Source organism: Prosopis cineraria, unplaced genomic scaffold (genome assembly GCF_029017545.1).
Source record: "Prosopis cineraria cultivar Desert tree isolate PC_DT_omini unplaced genomic scaffold, ASM2901754v1 PC572, whole genome shotgun sequence".
NCBI classification, from domain to species: Eukaryota; Viridiplantae; Streptophyta; class Magnoliopsida; order Fabales; family Fabaceae; genus Prosopis; species Prosopis cineraria.
In genome coordinates, this window is record NW_026555897.1 from 19,418 (window position 1) to 42,417 (window position 23,000).

General features: G+C 29.6%; 1 protein-coding gene across 1 annotated transcript; it reads left to right on the forward strand.

Annotated features, from left to right (window-relative positions):
• Nucleotides 1-17,686: 17,686 nt before the first annotated feature.
• LOC129297628 (receptor-like protein EIX2) lies at nt 17,687-20,869 on the forward strand. The gene has a single exon (XM_054935967.1). It carries the CDS (start codon nt 17,689-17,691, stop codon nt 20,716-20,718), a length of 3,030 nt encoding a protein of 1,009 aa, XP_054791942.1. The 5' UTR covers nt 17,687-17,688; the 3' UTR covers nt 20,719-20,869.
• Nucleotides 20,870-23,000: the final 2,131 nt, after the last annotated feature.

The following is a 23,000-nucleotide window of genomic DNA, read 5'->3' on the forward strand; positions in this document are numbered from 1 at the left end:
AGCATCATTCGCAAAGAAACTATGAGTGGCATCTGGGCAAGGCAAGCTCATTTTACTTCCTTTAAGCTAATTCTCCGTTTGGAACCTTACAATCATGCTAGGGAGGACTTCTGAAACCAAGATGAAGAGATAAGGAGACAAAGGATCCCCTTGATTGAAGCCCCTCCTGGTCTAATTGAAGCCACTTTGCTACATAATAAACACAAATTCAGTTGGACTGACTCCACATAGTTCATAATTAAATTAACCCACTTGCTACAGAAACCAAACTTCAACAAAACATGTCTCAGAAAATCCCATTCCATCCTATCATAAGCTTTACTCATATCCATTTTAAGCTCAAATTCATACTTCTTTCCTGTATGCTTTCTTCTCAAATATTGATAAACTTCATGAGCAACTATGATATTATCATGAATAAGTCTGCTAGGTATAAAGGCTCCTTGATTAGGGAAAACACACTTGTTAAGGTTTGGTTTCAAAGGGGTGGCCAAAATCTTTGAGATAATTTTGTAAGAGAAATTACGTAACCCTATAGGTCGGAACTGGGAAACATATTTAGGTTTATCCACCTTAGGGATAAGAGTCATATTTGTATCATTCAATATATCCACAAGTTCAATACCACTAAAAAAATTCTTAACTATTGGAAAAATACCATCCCCCAGCTTCAGCCATGAAATGTGATACAATTTACTTGAAAATCCATCAGGACTAGGTGCTTTAAATGCACCGAGGCTGAAAGTTGCTGCTCGAACCTCCTCTTTGATTATTGGAAGTAAAAGCTTCTCATTCGTACTATCATCAATTCTACAATCTAGACAGCTCAGAACCTTATCAAACAGGCAAGGTTTAAAGGCAGTAAAAAGGTTCTCACAAACATTAGAGAAAGTGGAAGCAATATCTGCAATGTCATCTAGCCAGTGTCCCTACCCATTTCTATTCTTCAATATACTATTCCTGTGTCTCCTTGTTATGGTGGTGGAAAAATTTTGAGTTTCAATCTCTAGATTTTAACCAAGATACTCTTGAGCGCTGCCTCCAATACAACTCTTCTCCATCCACAAGGGTCTTAATATGAGCAAATAATTCATTTACTATTTTGACTTTGTTTGCTGTAAGCACTCCTTGTTTACACTCTGCCAACTGTACCCTAATGTGATCCATGAGCTTCTTACTAGTAGGGAAAACTCTTGAGCTCCATTTAGAAAGAGAGCTCTTGCATACCTGTAGTCTGGATAGAAAATCATCAATGATACAGGGATTTTGAATTTCACTAGGGCCCCAACTCTCATGAATAACTTGAAAAAATTATGGATGGGTGGTCTAAAGTTCTTCAAATTTAAAAGTACAAGGAGTTTTACCAGCCTTAAAGTTTAGGTCCATTAAAACCAGATAATGGTCTAAGCCCATTGGATCAATGAGGAAAATCTGAAGTTTGGGGAACATTTCACGTAGAAGATCATTTCCCATAGCACGGTCTATTCTTTCTCTCACCGCATCACCATCCTGTCTCCCACTACACCATGTGAATCTAGACCCGTTGAAACCAATAAGAAAGGGAACAATCGGCTATGAAATTTTGGAAATTCAACATCTTACTAATAGCATTCAGCCTTGCCCCTTGCTTCTCCCTTTGAGATATAATATCATTGAAGTCCCCAAGGCATTAACCAAGGACCACTAGTTCTATAGGAAATCTCTATAACTTGCCTCTAAACCACCAGGGGGCCATATATGAAAGAAGCATATTGTGATAAGTATGAGGAAAGACTTGTGTGTATAACATTCGGTGAGAACGGAAGGATATTAACAGTAATCGCATTACACCACCAGATTGCTAGACTCCCATTTCGTCCCCTTGGCTTAACAACCCAATCTTCATCAAGATCACACCGCTGTAAGCCCCAGCACAAGTTATAGAATATGAAAATATAACATTATAAGATAATTTATCTTATGAAGTTAGACTAGATCGGATCATCACTTATAAGATTAAACAACTCATGAGCAAAAGCATTCCCCTGGTTAAAGTAGTCTAGAAAGGTTTATCACCTAATGAGGTGACATGGGAACTGAAGATCATATGAAGGGGAGATATCTAGAGCTATATAAATAAGGTGTGTTTAAAAATTTCAAGGATGAAATTACTTTTAGAGGGAAGAAATGTCATGTCCAGCTTTTTGTATGCTAATTGATGGAGAATTTTAGGGATAAAGAGTTAAAAAGTGATATCAGTTAAAGATGGATGGATATGAGAAATGATTTTTGGAATATTATAATTAATCATTGAACGAAGATATTCATAAGAGATTGAATAATAAATAAGGATTATTTTTGGACAAAAAAAATGTAATTCTTCCAAATAATTACAAAATAATAATTGGGAGTCAAAATAGATTCAAGACAAGAAGAAAATTGGAATATAAAGGAAATAAATATTTATAAGAATTATGTTAATATTAGTGATTAGAAAATACCCAAAAGAATTAATTATAAGACTTAGAATATAAGGGACTTTTGAAAATATCATTTTCTTTCCACCAAGAGATTCCACAATATTAAAATGAACAAGCCCAAATTGAACGCACCAGATGCAAGACTTGCTGATAGAAGAATGGGTAAGATTTGATGGGTTGGGCTTATATTTTTGTTATTTGAATGTGGGCAATGTAGAATAGAGTCAACTCAGATGAACACATGGATTACAAATGAGGTTTATTGAGCAACATTTACTCCATTCCTTCCTCGTTTTCGGATGCACATCGTGAATTGTAAGAGAGAGAAAACGTCTTCGATTCCGTTTGGATTTTATTTAAAAATAATTAATTATAAAAAATTAATTAATATATTTAATTTTTATTATAATTGATCATGTTATAATGTGATCTATTTGGAAATTATTTTTTTTAAATTAATTTTGATAGAATTGAAGATGTTTAAATGATTTATTTAAAATTAATTTTAGATGTATAAATTACCATGAAGGACAATGCTTTTAAAAATTGAAATATTAATAAAATTGTAAATAATATTATTAAATTTGTTCATCTTTATTTAACAAGTAAAATATATTATTTAACTTATATACATAATTAATTATATAAATATAAATTATAATATATTATATATTAATATTAATAATTTAATATAAAACCTAAATGAAATAGATATATAAAGAAATAGTATAACTTAAATGAGTATAATTAAAAAAAAATAGAAATCAGGGATGGGGCGATATACACAGAAATTGGAGCCATAATTTCCAGGTAAGATTTTCACGCGTGTGGGCCGAACACTCCATTTTTCACCTAAAGAGGACGCTAAAAAGGTGCTAAAAAGGTGACTGAGAAGAGCATACCATGATATATGTGAAATTAAGAAGGGTACATTAGATATAATTGGGCCAGTAAATACCTCTGTCACATAATAAATGGGAGAACCAGAGGAACTGAAATTGAAAATTAAAGCTACTTTGCACAGCTTCATCCAAAACGCAATTAACATCCAAATAATCAATTGTGGATAAAATGGGTGTTTGTGTACTTTTTACTCAAACCATAGTTTTCCTTCCAATAATTGATTAAATGGATGAATCCAAACAGGCACTTCAGCTTCCATAGAGTTTGAGAGAGAGAGAGAGTGTGTGAGAGAGAGACTTTAACCCAATCATGTACCACCATTCTAGCTCAAAATCCACAGGCAAATACACAATCTGGACTCACTCAACCTGGGCTTTCATTTGAACTTACTAGTTTTTTGAGATTCCAAGGTTGGAGAAGAACTTAGAGATAGAAAGCCTAAGAACTCAAAAATTTGGGAAGTTTGGAGTGAGGTAAGTATATATTTATGAATTTCGGATGGATATGAGTTCTAGAAGATGAAATGTGAATTCAAAAGCATTGTTCGTAAATTTTATTCTCAAGCTCATGAATGGGTATTTTTGAGATAGAAATAATGACTGGAAGGTACCAAGTTAATAACCACTCAAGATTAGGAATAAGAAAATTAGTTGTAATTTTCCCCCTGTTAGTTTGTTAATATTTTGCTGAAAAGGGGGAGTCTCGGTTGCTATTTCTAATTGTTAAATGGAGAAGTTTTATACAAAAAGTTCATTTAGGTCATGGAGTAGCTTTTCACCGAGACTAGTTCGGAGTATGGAATTGTAATTTTCCCCCTGTTATTTCGTTAATATTATCTCTGAGGGAGGGTAGCATGTTTTCCCTGGGAGAAGATGTCGTCAAAGAGGGGGGGGGGGGGACTAACTGTTAAAGTGGAGAAGAAAATATTAATGGAATGGAATTTTTTGACCATGACAGTACAACAAATCTTGAAAAATTTATTTTGCATGTATGAAATTATGAATTTATCTTGGATTGTGAGAAATGATATTGTAGTGATTAGATAATTTTTTTAAGGCTTTGACATTTGTGGAAAGCCCAAAAGAGATCAATTACAAAAAAAGTTGGGATAAAAAAGTATCTTAATCAAAAGTAGCTTCTTCTTTTTTTTTTTTAATTTTGTGATAGCATTGTTTGGTTGACACTGAATGCTATTGAATTTTGATACCATGAGTTTGTAGAAAATATTGTGATAGCATTGTTTGATACACTTAATGATTGATTTAGATGTTTACTTGCTTTTATGAAACTTTGGCCATTGTATGTTTATACTTTATGAATTTTTATAATTTATGATGTAAGTTTATTTATTTTGAATGAGTTGATCATTGTCGCAAGAAGTTTGAAATAGATTAATGCTAATGAGATTTTTGAAAATCTCACTCTTCTCTTTACATCACAAATCATAGATGTAGGTTCATTTAAAAACTAAGGCAAGACGAAAGACCAATAAAAATTTTATTTTCTTTACCTTACTTTTGAACTATATTTTGGTATATTTTAGGAATTGTAATAGAGATATATATATATATATATATATATAGTTTCATGATTTCATTATGAGTTATAACTATAAAAATAATTTGTAAATATCATTATAAAAAACAATTTATTAGCAATGGAAAATTCTGTCAGTAATAAGTAAAAATTTCGTTGCTAAGCAAATTAGTAATGAAATATTTTTATCGGTAAAAAATCATCACTAATTTATTAGTGATGAATTAGTAACAAAAATTGCAATTTTATTGCTAATTAGTAACGGAAGAGTAACACAATTTTTTCATCACTAAACAAAGATAAGCTATTCTGATTTTATGATGGAATATATTTCATCGCTAATCCATCATGAATTTTCTATAGCAAATTCCATCACAAAATTTTCTATCATAATTCTGTCGCTAATTCTATCACAAATTATTTTTAATTTTATTTTATTATTTATAATATATATTTATATATAATTTATTTAATAATTTATTATGCTATCAATAAATAATTTAAAAATTAGAAATTTAAAATATTTTACTATTTTAAATTATTTTTATATTATTAATAATAATTTAAATTGCATACTTAATCTTCTTATTTAAAATAAAAATAAAAATAAAAAATATTATTAAATAAAAATTTAAAAATTGTTTATTATATAGATAAAAATTATAATGTAATATATAATGATATATTTTTTCAATTTAATATTAAATTTATTATCAAAAATAATTTTTAAAAATATAATATAATATAAATAATTATTGTATAAAAATTAATTTTACCATATTAATAAATAAATAAGTAAATTTAAATAATATATTTATTAATATATGTGTGTGTGGTTAAATATTATATATTTAATTTATCAATTAAGATTGAAGATATTTTTTAGCTCAATTGGCAATAAGGTAGATATAAAGACATTAAAGGTGTGAGTTCAAGCCTGACCAAGACATAATTGAATGTAATAATAGTTGATATGACAGTGACAAATGACATAGCGGTGAGGTGGCAGTGGCATGGTTGTGAGGCAGTGATGCCGTGCCATTGGTCCACCTGGTGATGTGGTAATGATGTTTTGATCAATTTAAAAATTTAAAAATAATTAGTAAAGTACTTATCCAAGGTACCAAGATTAGTGAAGGTATTTATTTCTTTGAATTTTGGGTCACTTATAGATGACATTTTGAGCTTTAAATAAGTCTTGATCCTTTAAAATTGGAATTGTATATCACGAGAATTATTTTCACAAGATGAGGTTTAAAATCTGGAAAAAATCCAGGACGTAACTGAATAGGTGAGGAATGAAAATTCCTCAATAAATATTGGTCAACATCTGAAGTTATGATTTGTTGTTCCTTTCAAAAGGACTTTCTAAGCTTAATTTAGAGACTTAAATTATCTTAATATGATTTTATTTGAATTAGTTATGATTTTTGTAACTTAATGGAATAATCTGGAAAAATGCACCATTTTCTCTTAAATTTCATTTGCACTTTTCAGCTTATGGTCTTTGGTACTTGAAGATCATTAAGGTTCAAAGTGATCTTTATGAGTATTTATTTTTTTAAGGAGTTAAAATAAATGACATCACCATCTTACATATTTTTAAGAAATTTATGAATGAGAACTTTCTCTTGAATTTGATAAATTAAAACTCTATTGTAAGCTGTGCTTGTTTGTAAAAATCTTAAAATGAATATATATATTATCAAGAGTGTGCTCAATTCTTGTTATGTTTTCAAAGGCTAAGATTACTAAAGACAGCTATTTTAGTTATATGATCATTACCCATTTATTTTTTATTTTTCCTTTGTTTGTGTTCATTCTTGTTTGTGTTCCAAGTTCTATCCTAAACTAGCATGATCCTACTTTCACATTATATTACTAACAATTAAAGTTAACATTTGTTAATAGTAGAAACCACATTACATATTTTTCAAAAATTGAAGGAGAATGATGTATCAAAAATGAGTTTAGAATCCTAAATATTCATTGACTTATAGTTTAAAAACAAGTTTGCCATTAAACCCTAAACTTTCAATCTCTCAAGTTTCCCTTAGTTAGTGATCTAGTTCCTAAAGTTTGAGTTTTATTAATTTGATCCCCTTACTTTTTCTTAAATTATCATATTAACCCTTTAAGATTTTAAACACAAATTGAATCTCAAATTAATCTAATTTGTAATGTACATTGATGATTTTACATGTATATATATCTAAATGAGAACAAGTTAGCCTTCAAATAAATTTAACTTTTATCAATATAGTCAATTATGCTGCATTTTGTTTTTTGTTTTTAGGGAAATTAATCAACAAGTCCTTATAGTTCTTCTCAATTATAAATTAGGTCCCTATAATTTATTTTATTTTAATTAATCCAGTGCAATCCATCAAATATATTAATCCCTAAAAGTTAAAATTATTAATGAATGATTAATTTTCTCAAAACAAAAACACTTTTGAAGTTTATAAAAAATTATATTTAATAATTTTGATAAAAAGAAAAAAATAATTTGATTTACATTTTCATTAATTTTTTACAAAAATTTATGAGTAAAAACTATTTACAAGATAGAACCTAATTATATAAATTTTGAGTTATAAAAATCATATACATTATTTCTAAAGTTATGTAATCTTTTACTAGGGCTGTGCAAAAGTCTCGTGGTCTTGTTCGGTTCGGTCCGACCCATGAAAATCTGGTCCTGTCCAATCCTGTAAAATGCTAGTCCTATAGGACCAAAAAGACCAAAAAGGCAGGATTGATTTTTCGGGTAAGACCAGACTAGAGACCAAGCATCTGGACTAAGTGGTCCGGTTTGGTCCTATATAATTATTTTAATATAATTAAAATTAATTTATAAATTATTAATTAATAAGCCTTAGAAAAAAAAAGTCTTAATCCTGCCTTGCACTTTGCACTCTGATCGAAAAAAAATCTCAACACTGTTACTCAACAACACTTAGCGTCTCAGCCACTCACTCAACTTTGCTCTCATTCTCAATTTCTTCAGTGCGCCAAGGCCCTAGCCCCTGCCTTGCACTTTGCACTCTGATCTTGATCTGTTCGAACTTTGAAGGAACATGTCTGTGGGCTGATTTTTATTACTTCTGTTCTTGTTGATTTTTTTCCTCTGGTCTATTTTCGATCTTTCCTCTGATTTTTTATTGAAGTTATGTATTTAAATCATTTGGAGTTTGGACTGTAACTAAAATATTATTTTCTTAGTGTTAGAATTATTATGGATTTATTATGATTATAAGTGTTTTTATTATTTTAATTGAGTTTGTTAAGTTGAAATAAATTATTGGTCATCATAGAGAAAAAAAAGAAAAAAAAGGCCAAGTGAGTATTGGACTAACAGGACCAGTCTCCCAGTCCTATAGACCAAGTCCAATCTTGTTAATCTCCGGATTTTCACAGGACCAGACCGGACTACGGGTTACCTAACCCAGTCCTTTTCATGAAAAGGACCAGACTCCGGGTTAGGCTAAAGTCCAGTCCCGTCTAGTCTTTTGTGCAGCCCTATCTTTTACTAAGAATATAAATTTTTTAATTTCATTTTTAATAAAAAATTCAAGAATTTTAACTTTCAAGGATTAATAAATCTAATGGATTAAACTAAAGCTAGTAATTTGGACAGGTCGAGCTCAATTCAGGTTAGGCTTATTCGAATTAAGCTTAAAGTATCATACCATTTCTAAAAAGTCAATATAGATAAGCCCAATACTAACACCTTTGGGCTTCAAGCTTATTCAGGCTAATTTGAATACCTAAAACTTTTTAAAAATATTTTTTCTTTATTTTTTGAATTAATTTTAATTTTTAAATAATTATATTAAGCATAAAATATTATTTTAAATTTAAAATAATAAAGTAAAAGATAACTTATTAATTTTATACTTAAGTAGCTCTGTTATTGTTTTGTTGTATTATATATAATTTATTTATGAATGTTTACTTGTAAATTAATGTTTTAATTATTTAAATATTGCTCTTCTCATAATCGTATATAAATATTTTATATATTTTAATTAAATTAAATTATTTTAATTATGATTAAGTTGATCTCAATTTAATTATGGTTAATTACTAATTTAAAATTATTATCATGATTAGTTAACGTTTTTTAATAATTTTAGGTAAATTATACTTTTTATTTTTATAAATATAAGAAAAATGATCATCATTATATTATAAAAATAAAATTATTTAATTATGAGTAAAATATATTTTTTTTTAGAATCATTTTTTCTTAACTTTTTATATTATTTAACTTTACATACAAAGGATTTTTACTTCAATTTATTCTTAATTTTTAACCAAATTTAACATAGATAATAACTAAGTAATTATTTAAGAATACTATTCTATTATTATGTTTATTTAGTAGTAGATTCATGAATTCGTACATGCCCAAATTTTATTTTTAAAATTATTTTTAATTTTATTTTTACTTTAAAATTAATTATCTTATCTTATAAAAAATATAAAATTAATTTTTTATAGTACTCAAATTATATATAGGACTCAAATTTTTTTTAAAAAAATTGGGTCTTAAAATATAAAAATTAATATTAAAATATATTTTAAAAATTATTTTGAGATATTTTATTGATTAAAAATAATAAAAAATATGAAAATATAATTATTCTAAATTTTTGAAAAAAAAATATACTATTATACTCAAATATATAGCATTTTAGTATAAAATGATATAAAACTTAAAAAATTAATTAATATTTATCATATTTTATATATTTTTTAAAAAATTTATTTTTTTATTCAGGTATTTGAGCTAAGCCCGAATACAATTAGGCTTGGTTTGAATTTTCTCTAGCCTATTCAGGCTACCTAAATAAGCCTGACCATTAAAAAATTAATATCTTTTTCAAGCTTGGCCTTAAATTTTTCGAGTGAATTCGGGCTGGCCCATTGGGCTTGGCCTAAATTATCAGCTATAGAATAAACTATAATAGATTGATTGAAATAAAATAAACTATAGGAACCTAATTTAAAATTAAGAGAAATTATAATGACTTGCAGACTAATTTTTCCTTTTTTTTATAATTTTTGAGTTTTTGTCTACCTAAATAATTACTTTTTTATTATTAATCGACAAGGCTACTATTAATATTTTGTTGTACATGTTAGTAAATTTTAATAGTTTTACCTCCTCTTTAAACAATTATGATGACCAAATAAATAACTAATTCAAATTAACTTTAGAGATCAAATTAATAATTAAAACTAATTTGAGAGATTAAAAGTTTTATATCCTTCTACACTATATATTCCCCCCATTTACTATTATAATTTTTTTTAAAGTATCATATAAAAATACAAGGCATTTGGATCTTTCAAGGTGCAATTATAAGAACATTTTTTTTAAAAAATAGCCTTAATTAAGGGGTGTAATTTCTAATTGAGACACTTTATAAATAGATAAAATATGGAAAGAGTGTGAAATTTTAAAGACACTTAACCAACTCATAAGAAGTATAATTCATTTAAAAGTATGTTATAACATTCAACTGATGAAGTATATAACATTAACCCCCCCATAACACTTCTATTGGAGAGGAAAGTGCAACAGAAGATTAAAATTTTAAAAACTCTATCTCGATGTGGATCAAACAAACTTATTTAAGTCAAAATAGATAGAAGAGTTGCCTTTTTTACTTTGAATTCCTCACGAGTTTCTTCAAGTTTTTAGACCTCAAGAGCTGATAACGCAAAACTACTCTCTCTACCGATATCCACACAAATAGATCTCTAACTTGAACAGTGTGCTAGCGCTCACAACGTTCGTCCATTTTCTTAAGCGTCGAATGACACTTTTGTCTAGGATGTTTCTGTGGCTCTCACTGTAGGTTCCCATAAGGACTTTTCTAACTCTCACAAACCTCATGAAGCACATCCCTAATCTAATAATATATATAAATAATTAGGATTTTGCCTTCCTCTTAAAGAGTCAGCGAAAATAGATTAAATTTATATCATAAATAAAATCTATAATATCATATTTAATTTAAATTTATTTTAAAATTTAAAGTATAGAATTGATATGATATTCTCTTATGTTAATTATTAAATTTAATCTATCATCTAAAAATTAAATTTAAAACTAACACAATATAATATATATATATATATATATATATGTATATATATCAATATACATATTTTATATTTATATATATATATATATGTATGTATGTACATGAGCATATATATATTACACTTTGAAAATAAATATATTTCAAATATATATATATATATTATATTGAATTTTATATATCATATACATATCAGATACACACACATGAATGTATATACATACATATATATTTAAAAAATATATATAATTATATTTTATATTTTATATTTCATATAAATATATATATATATTAAATAAATATTTAAATATATATATATATATATATATAATTCATTCACCCTAGATAAAGCATTTCATTCATTGAATTCAAACATATTTCAGATTCAATGAACTTAGACATTTTAACTTGAGTTGGACTATTCTTGTGTGCGACCCTGTAAGCTCATATGAAGTTGATAGTAGGTTAATTACACTACTAGCTCACAAGTCACAAGTAACTTCTAGCAAGACAGTGCAACTGCCCAATTCATATGGGGATCGATGATCTAATGTAACTTATCATATAATTGTATTACATCCATTTTGTCAAGTGATATTTTGGTCAAGTATGAGACATAGAATCGTCATTCTCCTTTACCTAACTATTGCTTTCTTAATCTCTGAGTAGACTAAATATAATAATGGAAAAACCTTTTTCATTGTAGTATGGCTGCACATTTTCTCAATTTTACTCATCAAGGAGCCCAACAACATTTCTTAATTAATGTGAGGGACAAATTCTATCTTGATCACTCATATTCCTCTACATAAATATCATTAAATTCAATCATAACTTTTATGATCACCTAGTCGAAAGTGACTTTTGATTAGGTCAAAGTTCAGTAGTCATCATATAGAAATCCATGATGATTTCAAGTCAAATGGCTTGATGATATAATTACATATGAGATGGACTTATGACTTATACCATGCAGCTTTCTCATAACGAGTCGATTCAGCATCTTGTACTCTTTCAAGAGTCTATGACTTTGATTTATATCTCTAATTAATTAAAGTCATATTAGTCTTGTTTCATCTATGATCCCTCATAGATGATTGACCAGAGACATTTAAAACAATCATTATAGTTCATCCAAAGATATAGTTATCATATTAAACATGTAATTGATATGATAACAAAAAAAAAATTAATTAAGTAACAATATTTATAGTACACTGATGGACTCTATGGCACAATTTCTAACAACTTCTACTAACACAAATTAACAATAAGACACTTTTATATGTTGTGAGATTTTGATTAATTGGCGACCTAAATAATTGTACTTGTTATTAGGATATTTGCATGCAATAAAAAAAAATAACACATTAAACTTAGAAAAACGTTTTAGGTTGGCTGAACATATAGAAACTGAACGTTAAATCATTTGATGTTGTTTCATACAAATAGGTGCTGAAGTACAACTAAATTATTGTTGGTTCTAGATGTAAGGAGATTTATTTTTGAAAATTTGGATTCGACCTAATTCCTATTTTATAATAACTAAATTATATACCCATGATGCATGGGAGCATTAATCCATATTATTTAAGGGAAATTTAAGAGAAGAGTGAAAGTTGAAATTCATTAATTTTTTGTCACGTCCAAAAAACAGAGGGTGACCGGCACGGGTGTGAACCACTCTCACATTCCTGTAAGCCTCCAAGTGAATATTTATTCCATTTTTTTTAAGAAAAGAACAAAATTCAATCAAATCATATGAGAATTAAAATAATTAAATTCATTATCATAAGAAAGTGTCAACGTTTTTGTAAAAATTTCGACAGAACCCCCCTGTAACTAGGATCTGCCGAAAATTCTACAACAAAAATTTCTTTTACAAATACCAGTATAATTTAGGAGCATAGCTCCTTCCAGCCATCAACCAATATACAGATCAAAAATAAGATTTATCAACAACCTATATGGAGCATCTACCCTTTCTTTCAAATCAAAACGACATACAAATCATATATTTACATTAAAGCAACAATACCAATCAAAAAGGTCCACCCACTGTAGCTAGTTGCCCTTTTTGAGGTCGATGGTGGGATCAGCGTCAGCTAACAAATCTGATGCCGAAATAATTTTCCAGTGAATAGCATTCCCATGAGGAAAATTCTTAAATTTTTTTTTCAATAATCTCTAATAATGGTGTTAACTAGTTAAAAGCAATTCCACCAAAATTTATAAACATGTAAGTCATAACCATATTTATAAAATAAAAGTAAATTAAAAACAATTTATGTTATCATGCTTCAAGAAAACAATCTGCTCTCATATAACTCAAAGTGATACAAATTACTAGTCAAAATTAAGTAAATTTCAAAAACACATATTAATCAACATTTAAAATTTTGAGAACTCAACAGAACAGGTTACAAACGTGGACACTCAGTCCACGAGGGTAAATAACCAAACATAGCTTATGCCACAAAAACAAACGTGGACACACTAGTTCACGAGGGTAAGTAACCAAACGCAGTCGTAGCTACGAAACAAACGTGGACACACAGTCCACGAGGGTAAGTAACCAAACGCGGCTCAGGCCACAGAATCAAACGCGGGTACGAAGCCCACGAATACCAAACATGAGAATCAAACTCATGAAACAAACTAGCTAGTGTTTAACCACAACGCGCTACGGGCTAACGGAACTACCGTTAGCAGCAGTGTTCTGTTTAAAGTCCTCTCAAAAATCGTGTTTCAAACATGCGAGAAAAATAATTATTTCTGAAATATAATCTGCGTTTCCAATACCAAACTCACATGCATCACTTTAAATTTCAATTTAAGACCTGTTGAAAATAGTCTTTTATAAAATAATATACGAACTTGTGTTGTTTAAATAATCAAGGATTTCAAGAGTTTAATAAACCAACTCATTCTATAACTCTTTGAAACACATTCCCTGAGGAAACAAATGCATATACCTTTCTTTAAACATCTCGTATCGATATCACAAAGTTTCAATACTAATGTAATTCACAAGAATAAAATATCTCAATGAAAATTTTATTGAAAATAAAATACCAATAAATAGATTAAAGGGAACACTATTCACTTACTTGTTGAAGCTTTAAATTCTCAAAATGTTCCCTGCCTTTAATTTTGGTCAGGGTCCCGTTCTTCCTCACACCCTATCAGAATATATATATAAATAAATGAATTTTTTTTTAACATAATTCCAAATCAATCACCATCATATTTAGAATTGATCCAAGTGTTATCGTTAACATCTCTAGTCCCCACCAATTTGTTTTAGCCAAACCATCCATTCGTGATTCCATAGCTTGCACACTATATACTTCTCCCACCAAACATTATCCTTCATACTTACAACCTTTCCCACTTTTGAGGTAAATTTTTTTTATAGGTTTTGCACCAATTACTTTAGGTGCATAAATTCTAATTATTTAAATTATATATCCAAATCACTCTCCTCCTACCTTTCGTTAATATTTTCTTTAACCATATTCACTTCAATTCAAATCCATTTAGCTCGTAGGATTATGACCCACACCAACACACACACACACACACACACACACACACACACACACACACACACACACACACACACACACAGCAAGTCTTTGAACAAACTTCCAACTTAAATTTGAATTTTCTCCCTCCTATAACAGCACGACATAACAGTAACAAAAGGCATGCATAATATATATTCCCTTTTTTTTTGTCAGCCACGTACAGCCATACACAGTCACAGGGAAGCCAAATTCTTTTCTGCTACTTTAATCACCAGTTCACATATATACAAGGTAAAAGAAGCCTAAACGTGAAGCCTTTTCACCTTGACTCACCACAACAGAAAACCAAGATGAAGAAATTGCAACAGCCGGCTGAAACAGGGGAGATATAATCCGAACACTGTCACGATGTACAGCAATGAAAGGAGCTTGACTCCACAGCACCGATACAAGCTTACAACAATAAATCTACTCTAGTTTTGATGCTTTGTGATTTTTCAGCTCAGAACACCCGGACCGAACAGCATACAGGGAGAACGCGAAAACAGGGAGTACGTAACAGCAAAGCAGAACACAAAGCTCACGGTTGAGCTAGGAAAGGAAGAACTTACGAGTAGAGTCCTCTAGCTCTAACGACCTGGTCCTTCGCTCTAACAGCTGCTTGAACGTGAACAGCACAGGGAAGCAACAAACTAGAAAAGAAGAAGAAAAACAGAGTCTGTCTGCGTGAAGGAGCGTCTAACCATCACTGAGTAGTGGTGAACCTTCTCCATCGTCGGTGATAGCCAGAAGTAAAGAGGGGAGAGAGAGATAGTCGGTTATGGTAGAAGGTTGGAGAATAATATTGCACAGTCTCAAACTTTCTCTCTGTGTGTATGTATACCAATCGGATAAGAAAAATGAAAGAAAATTTATCAAATGAGAAGGAGGACAAGATGGTAATTTCATATAGATAAAAGAAATAAAAACTTTTCCCCAGTATTGGTTATCGCCTCCACTGAGCCAATACTTCTCCTTACTATACATATTTCCAATTAATATAACCACTATTGAACACCAACTTATAAATATACACTTATTATTATTATTATTATTATTATTATTATTATTATTATTATTATTATTATTATAATTTTTTTTGCTATAACATTTTTTTATACGACAAGTAAAATTAACTATAGCTTTTAATTTCTTTAATAACTTCTATTAATTATATTTTTTATCCCTAGTATAATATTATAATTTTTAGTTATTAAAATATATAAATATAAATAATAATTTATTTTATTTTCACACAATTTATTTTATATATAGAAAAAATATTACTAACATTTTATTTTTTAAAAAATAAGATATTTTTAATCACATCTTGCACCCAATAAAGTATTCAATCGTCTTTAAATTAATATTATCTTTTTATATTTACCTTTATTTAATAGGATATTTTATTTTAAAATAAATATAAAGTAATTTATTTATTAACCTTGAAATACTAAAAAAATATTATATTTTTAACATCCAAATTCCAATTCAATGATGGAGCTACATAAATTACAATCTTACATCCCTAGTTTTAGAATTTTGAACCCTCTACACTTAATAAAAATTATTTGGGTTCAAACACTTCTTAAATAAATGATATTTTAACTCATATTCTATAAATTTAAACAAAAAAATTTATATTCATTAGATATATTATTAAAGTCGTCCTTTTAGGTAATAGCTTTCTTTCCTTTTTTTTTTTAAATTAACTCTATATCACCTTTCTCAACACATTTTTTTGCTCAAACAAATCTTTAGTATATTTTTTCAAATAAAAATATGCATAACTTTACTTAAGTTATTATATTTTTTGTCTACTGTAATTATTTTTTAAATTGAGTTGTCTCACACCTCTTGACTTTGGATCTTGGCTCTACCACTGTTTTAATTTTTTTAAAAATATCTTATATTTTTAAATGGGAGAGTATAATTTAGATCTTTTGAAAAGCTAAAACATAAAATATAATTTTAATTTTAATTTATGTTATTAAAAATTAATTTTTTGAAAGCAATTTTAATTCATAAAAGAAACTTTTGCACATATAGCCCATTTAATAGGACCAAACAAAAATAACGCTACATATAGCAATTTAACATAAATTATAAATAATATTATAATTCATAGAGTTTCTAGTACCTATTTTTTGGATTTGAGTCTAAAAACAATCTAATAACAAATAAGAAATGAAAATTAATCAAGGCAGAATATATAATTTTTAAGAACGACATCTTTTTATATGATTCAAGTCAATGACAATTTCTACTTCACCTATACTTCAGAAATTGCTGAATTAAAAATGTTTGACTTCGTCGAAGAAAAGTACGGAAGCAAAGCAGGTAAATTGCAGATGGTCAAGGAGGTTATTGTGTAACTTTGTTTATTTGCTTATGACATTTTGACGGATGTTCCTGAATTTCCTCGAAGACTGCCACGACACTAGCTTCTACTCCACAAGCTTAAATTAATAACGACACATTGAAAATGGATTTATTTTTTGGGGGTCAAAAAACATTGAGCAATAAATTGTTGACAAGTTTGTTAAATTATTAATCTGCTAGGCTGAACAGTGAACATTGAGAAATTGAATGTTGACGAGTGTACTAAATTATTGAGTTTGAATCAGTCGCTATTGAAAGCGTTGCTTCAAACAAAAGGTATCAAATACGTAGTCCAAAATTATAAGAAATATGTGGTGCTAAAATTATTGGAATGAACTTCAAGGTGATCTATGTATGAGCACTACCTTACGTTATTTTAATTGCAGTAGTTAGCCAGTCATTGCTGATAAGCATGCCCTGTATTTTGTAAGAAACCTCAGTCAGTCAATGGATATGATCCTTTTAGATTAAAAAGAATAAATAAATTAACATTGCTTATTTTCCATCCTCCACCTAATTTTCTGTTCAATATGCTTGTATCCATCGATCCAGACAAGGAGAAATGTGTGACGTTCCATGACATGTATGACAAGAAAAACATATTTTATATACATGAGTTAACCCGGCCCACAATCACGAGTGAAATAGTTAGCACATATTATTTTGTGTGTGGTTTTTCTATATGTTGTTAAAGAAAAAGCCACACTAAATCACAAGCAAACTATGGCTAGATCTTTGACCGTCCATTATTTTGCTATTCTCTTGCTGTTCGAAATTGCACAATTATGCTTGTGTGAAAATTCAAGTGCGATATGCTTAGAACAAGAGAGGCAAGCTCTTCTAAAGTTCAAAGCTACAATCATTGATCCAGCAAATAGGCTTTCTTCTTGGAATTCCAATGATTGTTGTTATTGGGATGGTGTGGCTTGTGACAATCTTACTGGCCATGTTCTCAAGCTTGACCTGAATCCATGTGATTTGTGTGACTTTAGCCAACTAGTTCTTGAAGCTTCACACGTTGAACCATCTCTCATGCAACTAGAGCGCTTGAGTTACTTGGATCTGAGTCATAATCAATTTCATGCCTCTTCGATTCCTACCTTCTTTGCTTCTATGCATCAGCTAAGATATCTCTCCCTTTCTAATGCTAATTTCAGTGGGAAGATTCCTTATAGTCTCAGAAATCTCACCAACCTACTAATCCATCTCGATCTCAGCTACAATGATTTCCATCTCAATGACATGAGTTGGGTTTCTGGGCTTCAATCACTGCAACATCTTGACCTGAGGGTCGTTGACCTCGGAAAAGCACATGATTTATTCCAGGTACTTTACATGCTTCCTTCTTTATCACATCTGTATTTAGCTCAATGTGGAATTCACACCTTGATCCCTTTTCACCACTCTCTTAATTTCTCCTATCCTCGAAAGGTTCAAGTGTTGTATCTTACAGACAATGCAATAGATAGTCATAGTCTTGATGTTGTTCAAAACATGACTTCTATTAGACTCCTTGACCTTTCTTTCAACGCTATCAATTCATTGCCCATGTGGTTGAGTAAATTTGATAGCCTTGTGGAACTAAATGTTGCTCAAAATTCACTTCTTGGCCCATTTCCTCTTGCTCTTCAAAACTTATCTTCCTTAAGAGTGCTTGACCTTTCTTCAAACAGTCTTACAAGTTCTGTTCCATCGTGGTTAAGTGAGCTAAACAACCTTCACAACCTATCTCTTGCCTCAAATAATCTCACTACTTTAGAATCTCCTCTATCATTGATTCTAAGGAACATGTGCCGTTTAAGAACTTTAGATCTCTCAAATAACAAGTTTCAAGGAGCAGCATTTGGAAGGTATGGATTATCTGGGTGCATCAAGTATGATTTAGAGCAACTTGATTTGAGCTACAACAAATTTAATGACAGTTTACCTAGCTGGTTGGGGAAACTTGAAAATCTAAGAGATCTTCATATATCAATAACCTCAATCTATGGTCCCATTCCCTTTTCCGTGGGAAGATTGTCACGCTTGACAAGACTTGATCTTGTTAACAATCGCTTGAATGGATCAATTCCCAATAGTCTGGCACAGCTTGTGAACCTAACTTACTTGCGACTTTCTGGCAATCAATTGGAAGGGGCTATCCCAAATAATCTTGCACAACTTGTGAACTTGCAATTACTTGATCTTTCAAATAATCACATCAAAGGCATCATTCCACAGAGTCTTGGTCAACTTGTACATCTGGAATACCTTGCTCTTGCCAAAAATGATTTACATGGAAACATTCCGAACACTTTCAGTCAACTTGTGAAGCTGGTTCAACTAGATCTTTCTTCAAACAATTTGACGGGAGACATTTCTAATATAAAAGAATGGCCTTCATTTGAGCAACTCAAAATCTTGAATCTCTATGGCAACCAAATTACTGGATCATTGCCTGACAGCATTTTTGATATAATGCCTAACTTGGAGTATTTGCTTCTTGGAAATAACTTTATAAATGGTTCAATACCAAACTCCTTGTGCAAGATTAACACCTTGTATCAACTTGATCTCTCGAAGAATCAATTTTCTGGAGAAATTCCAGATTGTTGGAGGGATAATCAACAATGGGATGAAATAAACTTGTCATCGAACAAACTATCAGGTGGCTTTCCAAGCACATTTTGTAACCTTTCCTCATTGTTGTGGTTGCATTTGAACAATAATAGCCTTCAAGGGAAGCTTCCTCTCTCACTGAAGAATTTAAAGCAATTGTTAATTCTGGATGTTGGTGACAATCAACTTGTCGGAAGTATACCACCATGGACTGAGAACACTTTTTCATCATTGAAAATTCTCAGACTACGACAAAATAAGTTGAGTGGAAGCATTCCTTCACAGATTTGTCAACTCACATCCCTCCAAATCCTGGACCTTGCTTGTAACAACTTGACAGGTTCAATACCTGATTGTATCAGCAATCTTAAAGGAATGACTAAACCCTACTTGTCTAATGAAGCGAGATTAAAATTTGATTTTAATGTTCTTAAAATTAACTTCGTCGACGAGTGGCTTACTAAGAATGTTGAGCAAGTTATGAAGGGCACAGTTCTTGACTATGTCAGGATCCTGAAGTTTGTAGTGAATTTGGATTTGTCTAGCAACAATTTGGTAGGATCTGTTCCTGAAGGAATAACTCAACTGATAGGATTGCTTGGCTTAAATCTCTCACACAACCATTTGAAAGGAGAGATTCCTCAAAGAATGGGAGATATTATATCACTCGAATCGTTTGATATCTCTTGGAATCACTTTTCTGGCAGGATTCCTGATAGTGTGTCTAGTCTAACATTTTTAAGCTACTTAAACATGTCGTACAACAATCTCTCAGGATCAATTCCAACAGGAAACCAGATTTCAACTTTGAATCACCAATATGATTATTCTATGTATGTCGGCAACCCTTATCTTTGTGGAGTTCCACTTCTGAACAAGTGTCCTGGTGGTAATGATGATCAAGTTCATGAAAGCAAAGACTCTGAAGACGAAAATGATTCTGAAAAAGTGTGGTTTTACTTTGTAGTAGCAGTTGGCTTTGCTACTGGCTTTTGGGTTGTCATTGGAACTTTAGTTTTGAAGAAAAGCTGGAGATATGCTTGCTTCCAAAGAGTGGATGATGTTGCAGATGAAATACATGTGACCTATGTACTTAAACTAGCAAAGCTAAGGAGAATGTGCAGAAATCGTGCTGATTGTTTGACCTTGTCATAATGTCTGGTTCCTTTATTATTTTATGTCTCTTATGTTTTAACTTGTACGTTGAAGTTGGGAAAACGTGCCTTGTTACTTAATGTAATCTTTGTTCGTCATGCATTTATATACACGTGTGCATTCTCTGTTATATATAACTGGAATTAGTTTCTTTTCTTTTTATTTTTCCAGCTTTATTTTGTTTCTCGTGATTTGAGCGCATGGACCACATATGACATTGATTATTGATCAGATTTTTCAAAGGTAACTTGTTGCAAGAATAGTTGTTATTGAAGGATTGACCTTGCTATATATGAAAACCTAATCTGATTGGATTGGTTGTAGAAGAAATGAATTCCCTCCTTGCTGGATTACGTGGCTTAAACCCTTTCTAATCATTTGAAAGGAAATTATGTTTAGAATTATTTCATTAAGATTATTTAAATAAAGATATTTAGAATATTCATTAGACTATTTAGGATTTAATTAATTTTTTTATCTTTACCTTCATTCAGGTTGTTTTAGAATATCCTATCAGCACCTTTAAAATTTGAATTAGATATAGGATTGAAATTTGAAATATTTAATTATTATTTTAATATTTAAAAGGCTCTATAAATAATTTTAGGGTTTCTCAATTATATTCAGATGTTTGATTATTAAATTAAAAAAATGCAATTAAATATTAAATAATCTAATGGATAATCTAATTAATATACTGGTTCAAATAATCCTAATAAAATTATTCTAAATATGGAATTACTCTTATCCATATTCTATCGTTTGATTTAGTACCATAGCCAAGGTCCCACACGTGGAATATTTGAAGGTAATTCCTAAATTTTACATTCATGATTTTATTTGGGTTTATACCGAGAATGCCCGTGTAGGGATTGTCGAAATCATTATGATTCGACATCAATAGGATTGTGAAGGCTATTGGCTGAACGCTTATGAAGAACATCGTTGCTACTGATATGCGTATGGCCAACAGTGTGATTATGAGGTATGTCACAAGATTGAATATAAACGTCGAATGACTAAATTTAGTCGTATGATGTGGATGAATATGAATGTAGCAAAGCTGAATTATTTGAATGATGAATGGCTAAATTTGAAGGGTGTGAGGTTGAAGCCAAAGCTAAAGAGGAACGCAGCATCACAAGAAGGGGCTCATGTATCTGAAGATGGGTTAGAGAATCGTTTAATAATCAACAAAAACAAGCAAGAAGAATTATAACTGTTGTGAGCCCAATCATAAGTTCATAACAGTGGTTTGCCCACCACAGCACCTTTACTACAATAGTACTATAGAAATGACAAAGTGAGAATGATTGGGAAGTTTTAAAATGATCAATTAATTTAAGTTAGATCTCAAATCTTAAATTTTAAGAATTTATAATTTAATTTCTCAATTTTGCTACTTCATTGTAATGAATTTATAATTTATATTCTAAATTTCAAAAGAAAAAATAAATTTTTTATTCTTCAACCATGTTGAAGTTAAAAAAAAAAGTTACAAATCCAAAACAATATAATTGTAAATTAAGAGATTGATTTACAAGATTCTAGAATTTGACATTTGAGACTTAATTTAAATTAATTAATTTTTTTGGAATTTCTTTGTCATTCTCCCAATGACAAAATCAAACAAGCTCTATATTTTTCCTTGTCAAGGAAAGAAAAATGGAATAGAGAAGAAATTGAGGAGAAAATAACTTATAAAACTCACATATTTTCATTTTCCCACTTTCCTCTTTAAAAATGGAGAGATTTTGAAAAGAAAACTCCAATTTCAAAATTACTCATGGATATATATATATTTTTCCCACCTCTTATCTCCTTCCATTTTCATCTATATATTTGGTCATTTATAGTTTAAAATTTTTAAATTATTTATATTTAATATTTTTACAAATAAAATTAAAATTAGATAAAATAATTTGCAATTATATTTTTATTCCATTAGTAATAAATAATTAAAATTATATAAATCATATTTAAAATTTTAAGCTTTATTATATCTAAATATTTTTTATAAATAATAAAATTATTATCGTTCATATAAAATAAACAATTTTTTTCTTTTTTTTTTTCTTAAGGACTTGGTCAGCCAAGTATATATATATAAAAAGAGAAAATCACATCTCTTTATTTTTTTTTCACTCTTTTTTTTTTCTCCTTACTTTCTCTTGTAACTGTAAAAAGTGTGGAAGGTTTTATGTTGGAAGGAGTCAAGGAGAAGGGATAAAAATTAGAACAGCGAAGTCCACGCAGTCTAAGGGAGAGAGGGTGGGGGCGAT

Excerpts from the sequence above, each read along its gene's own strand:
- LOC129297628 (XM_054935967.1), top strand. The coding sequence starts at position 17,689 with ATGGCTAGATCTTTGACCGTCCATTATTTTGCTATTCTCTTGCTGTTC.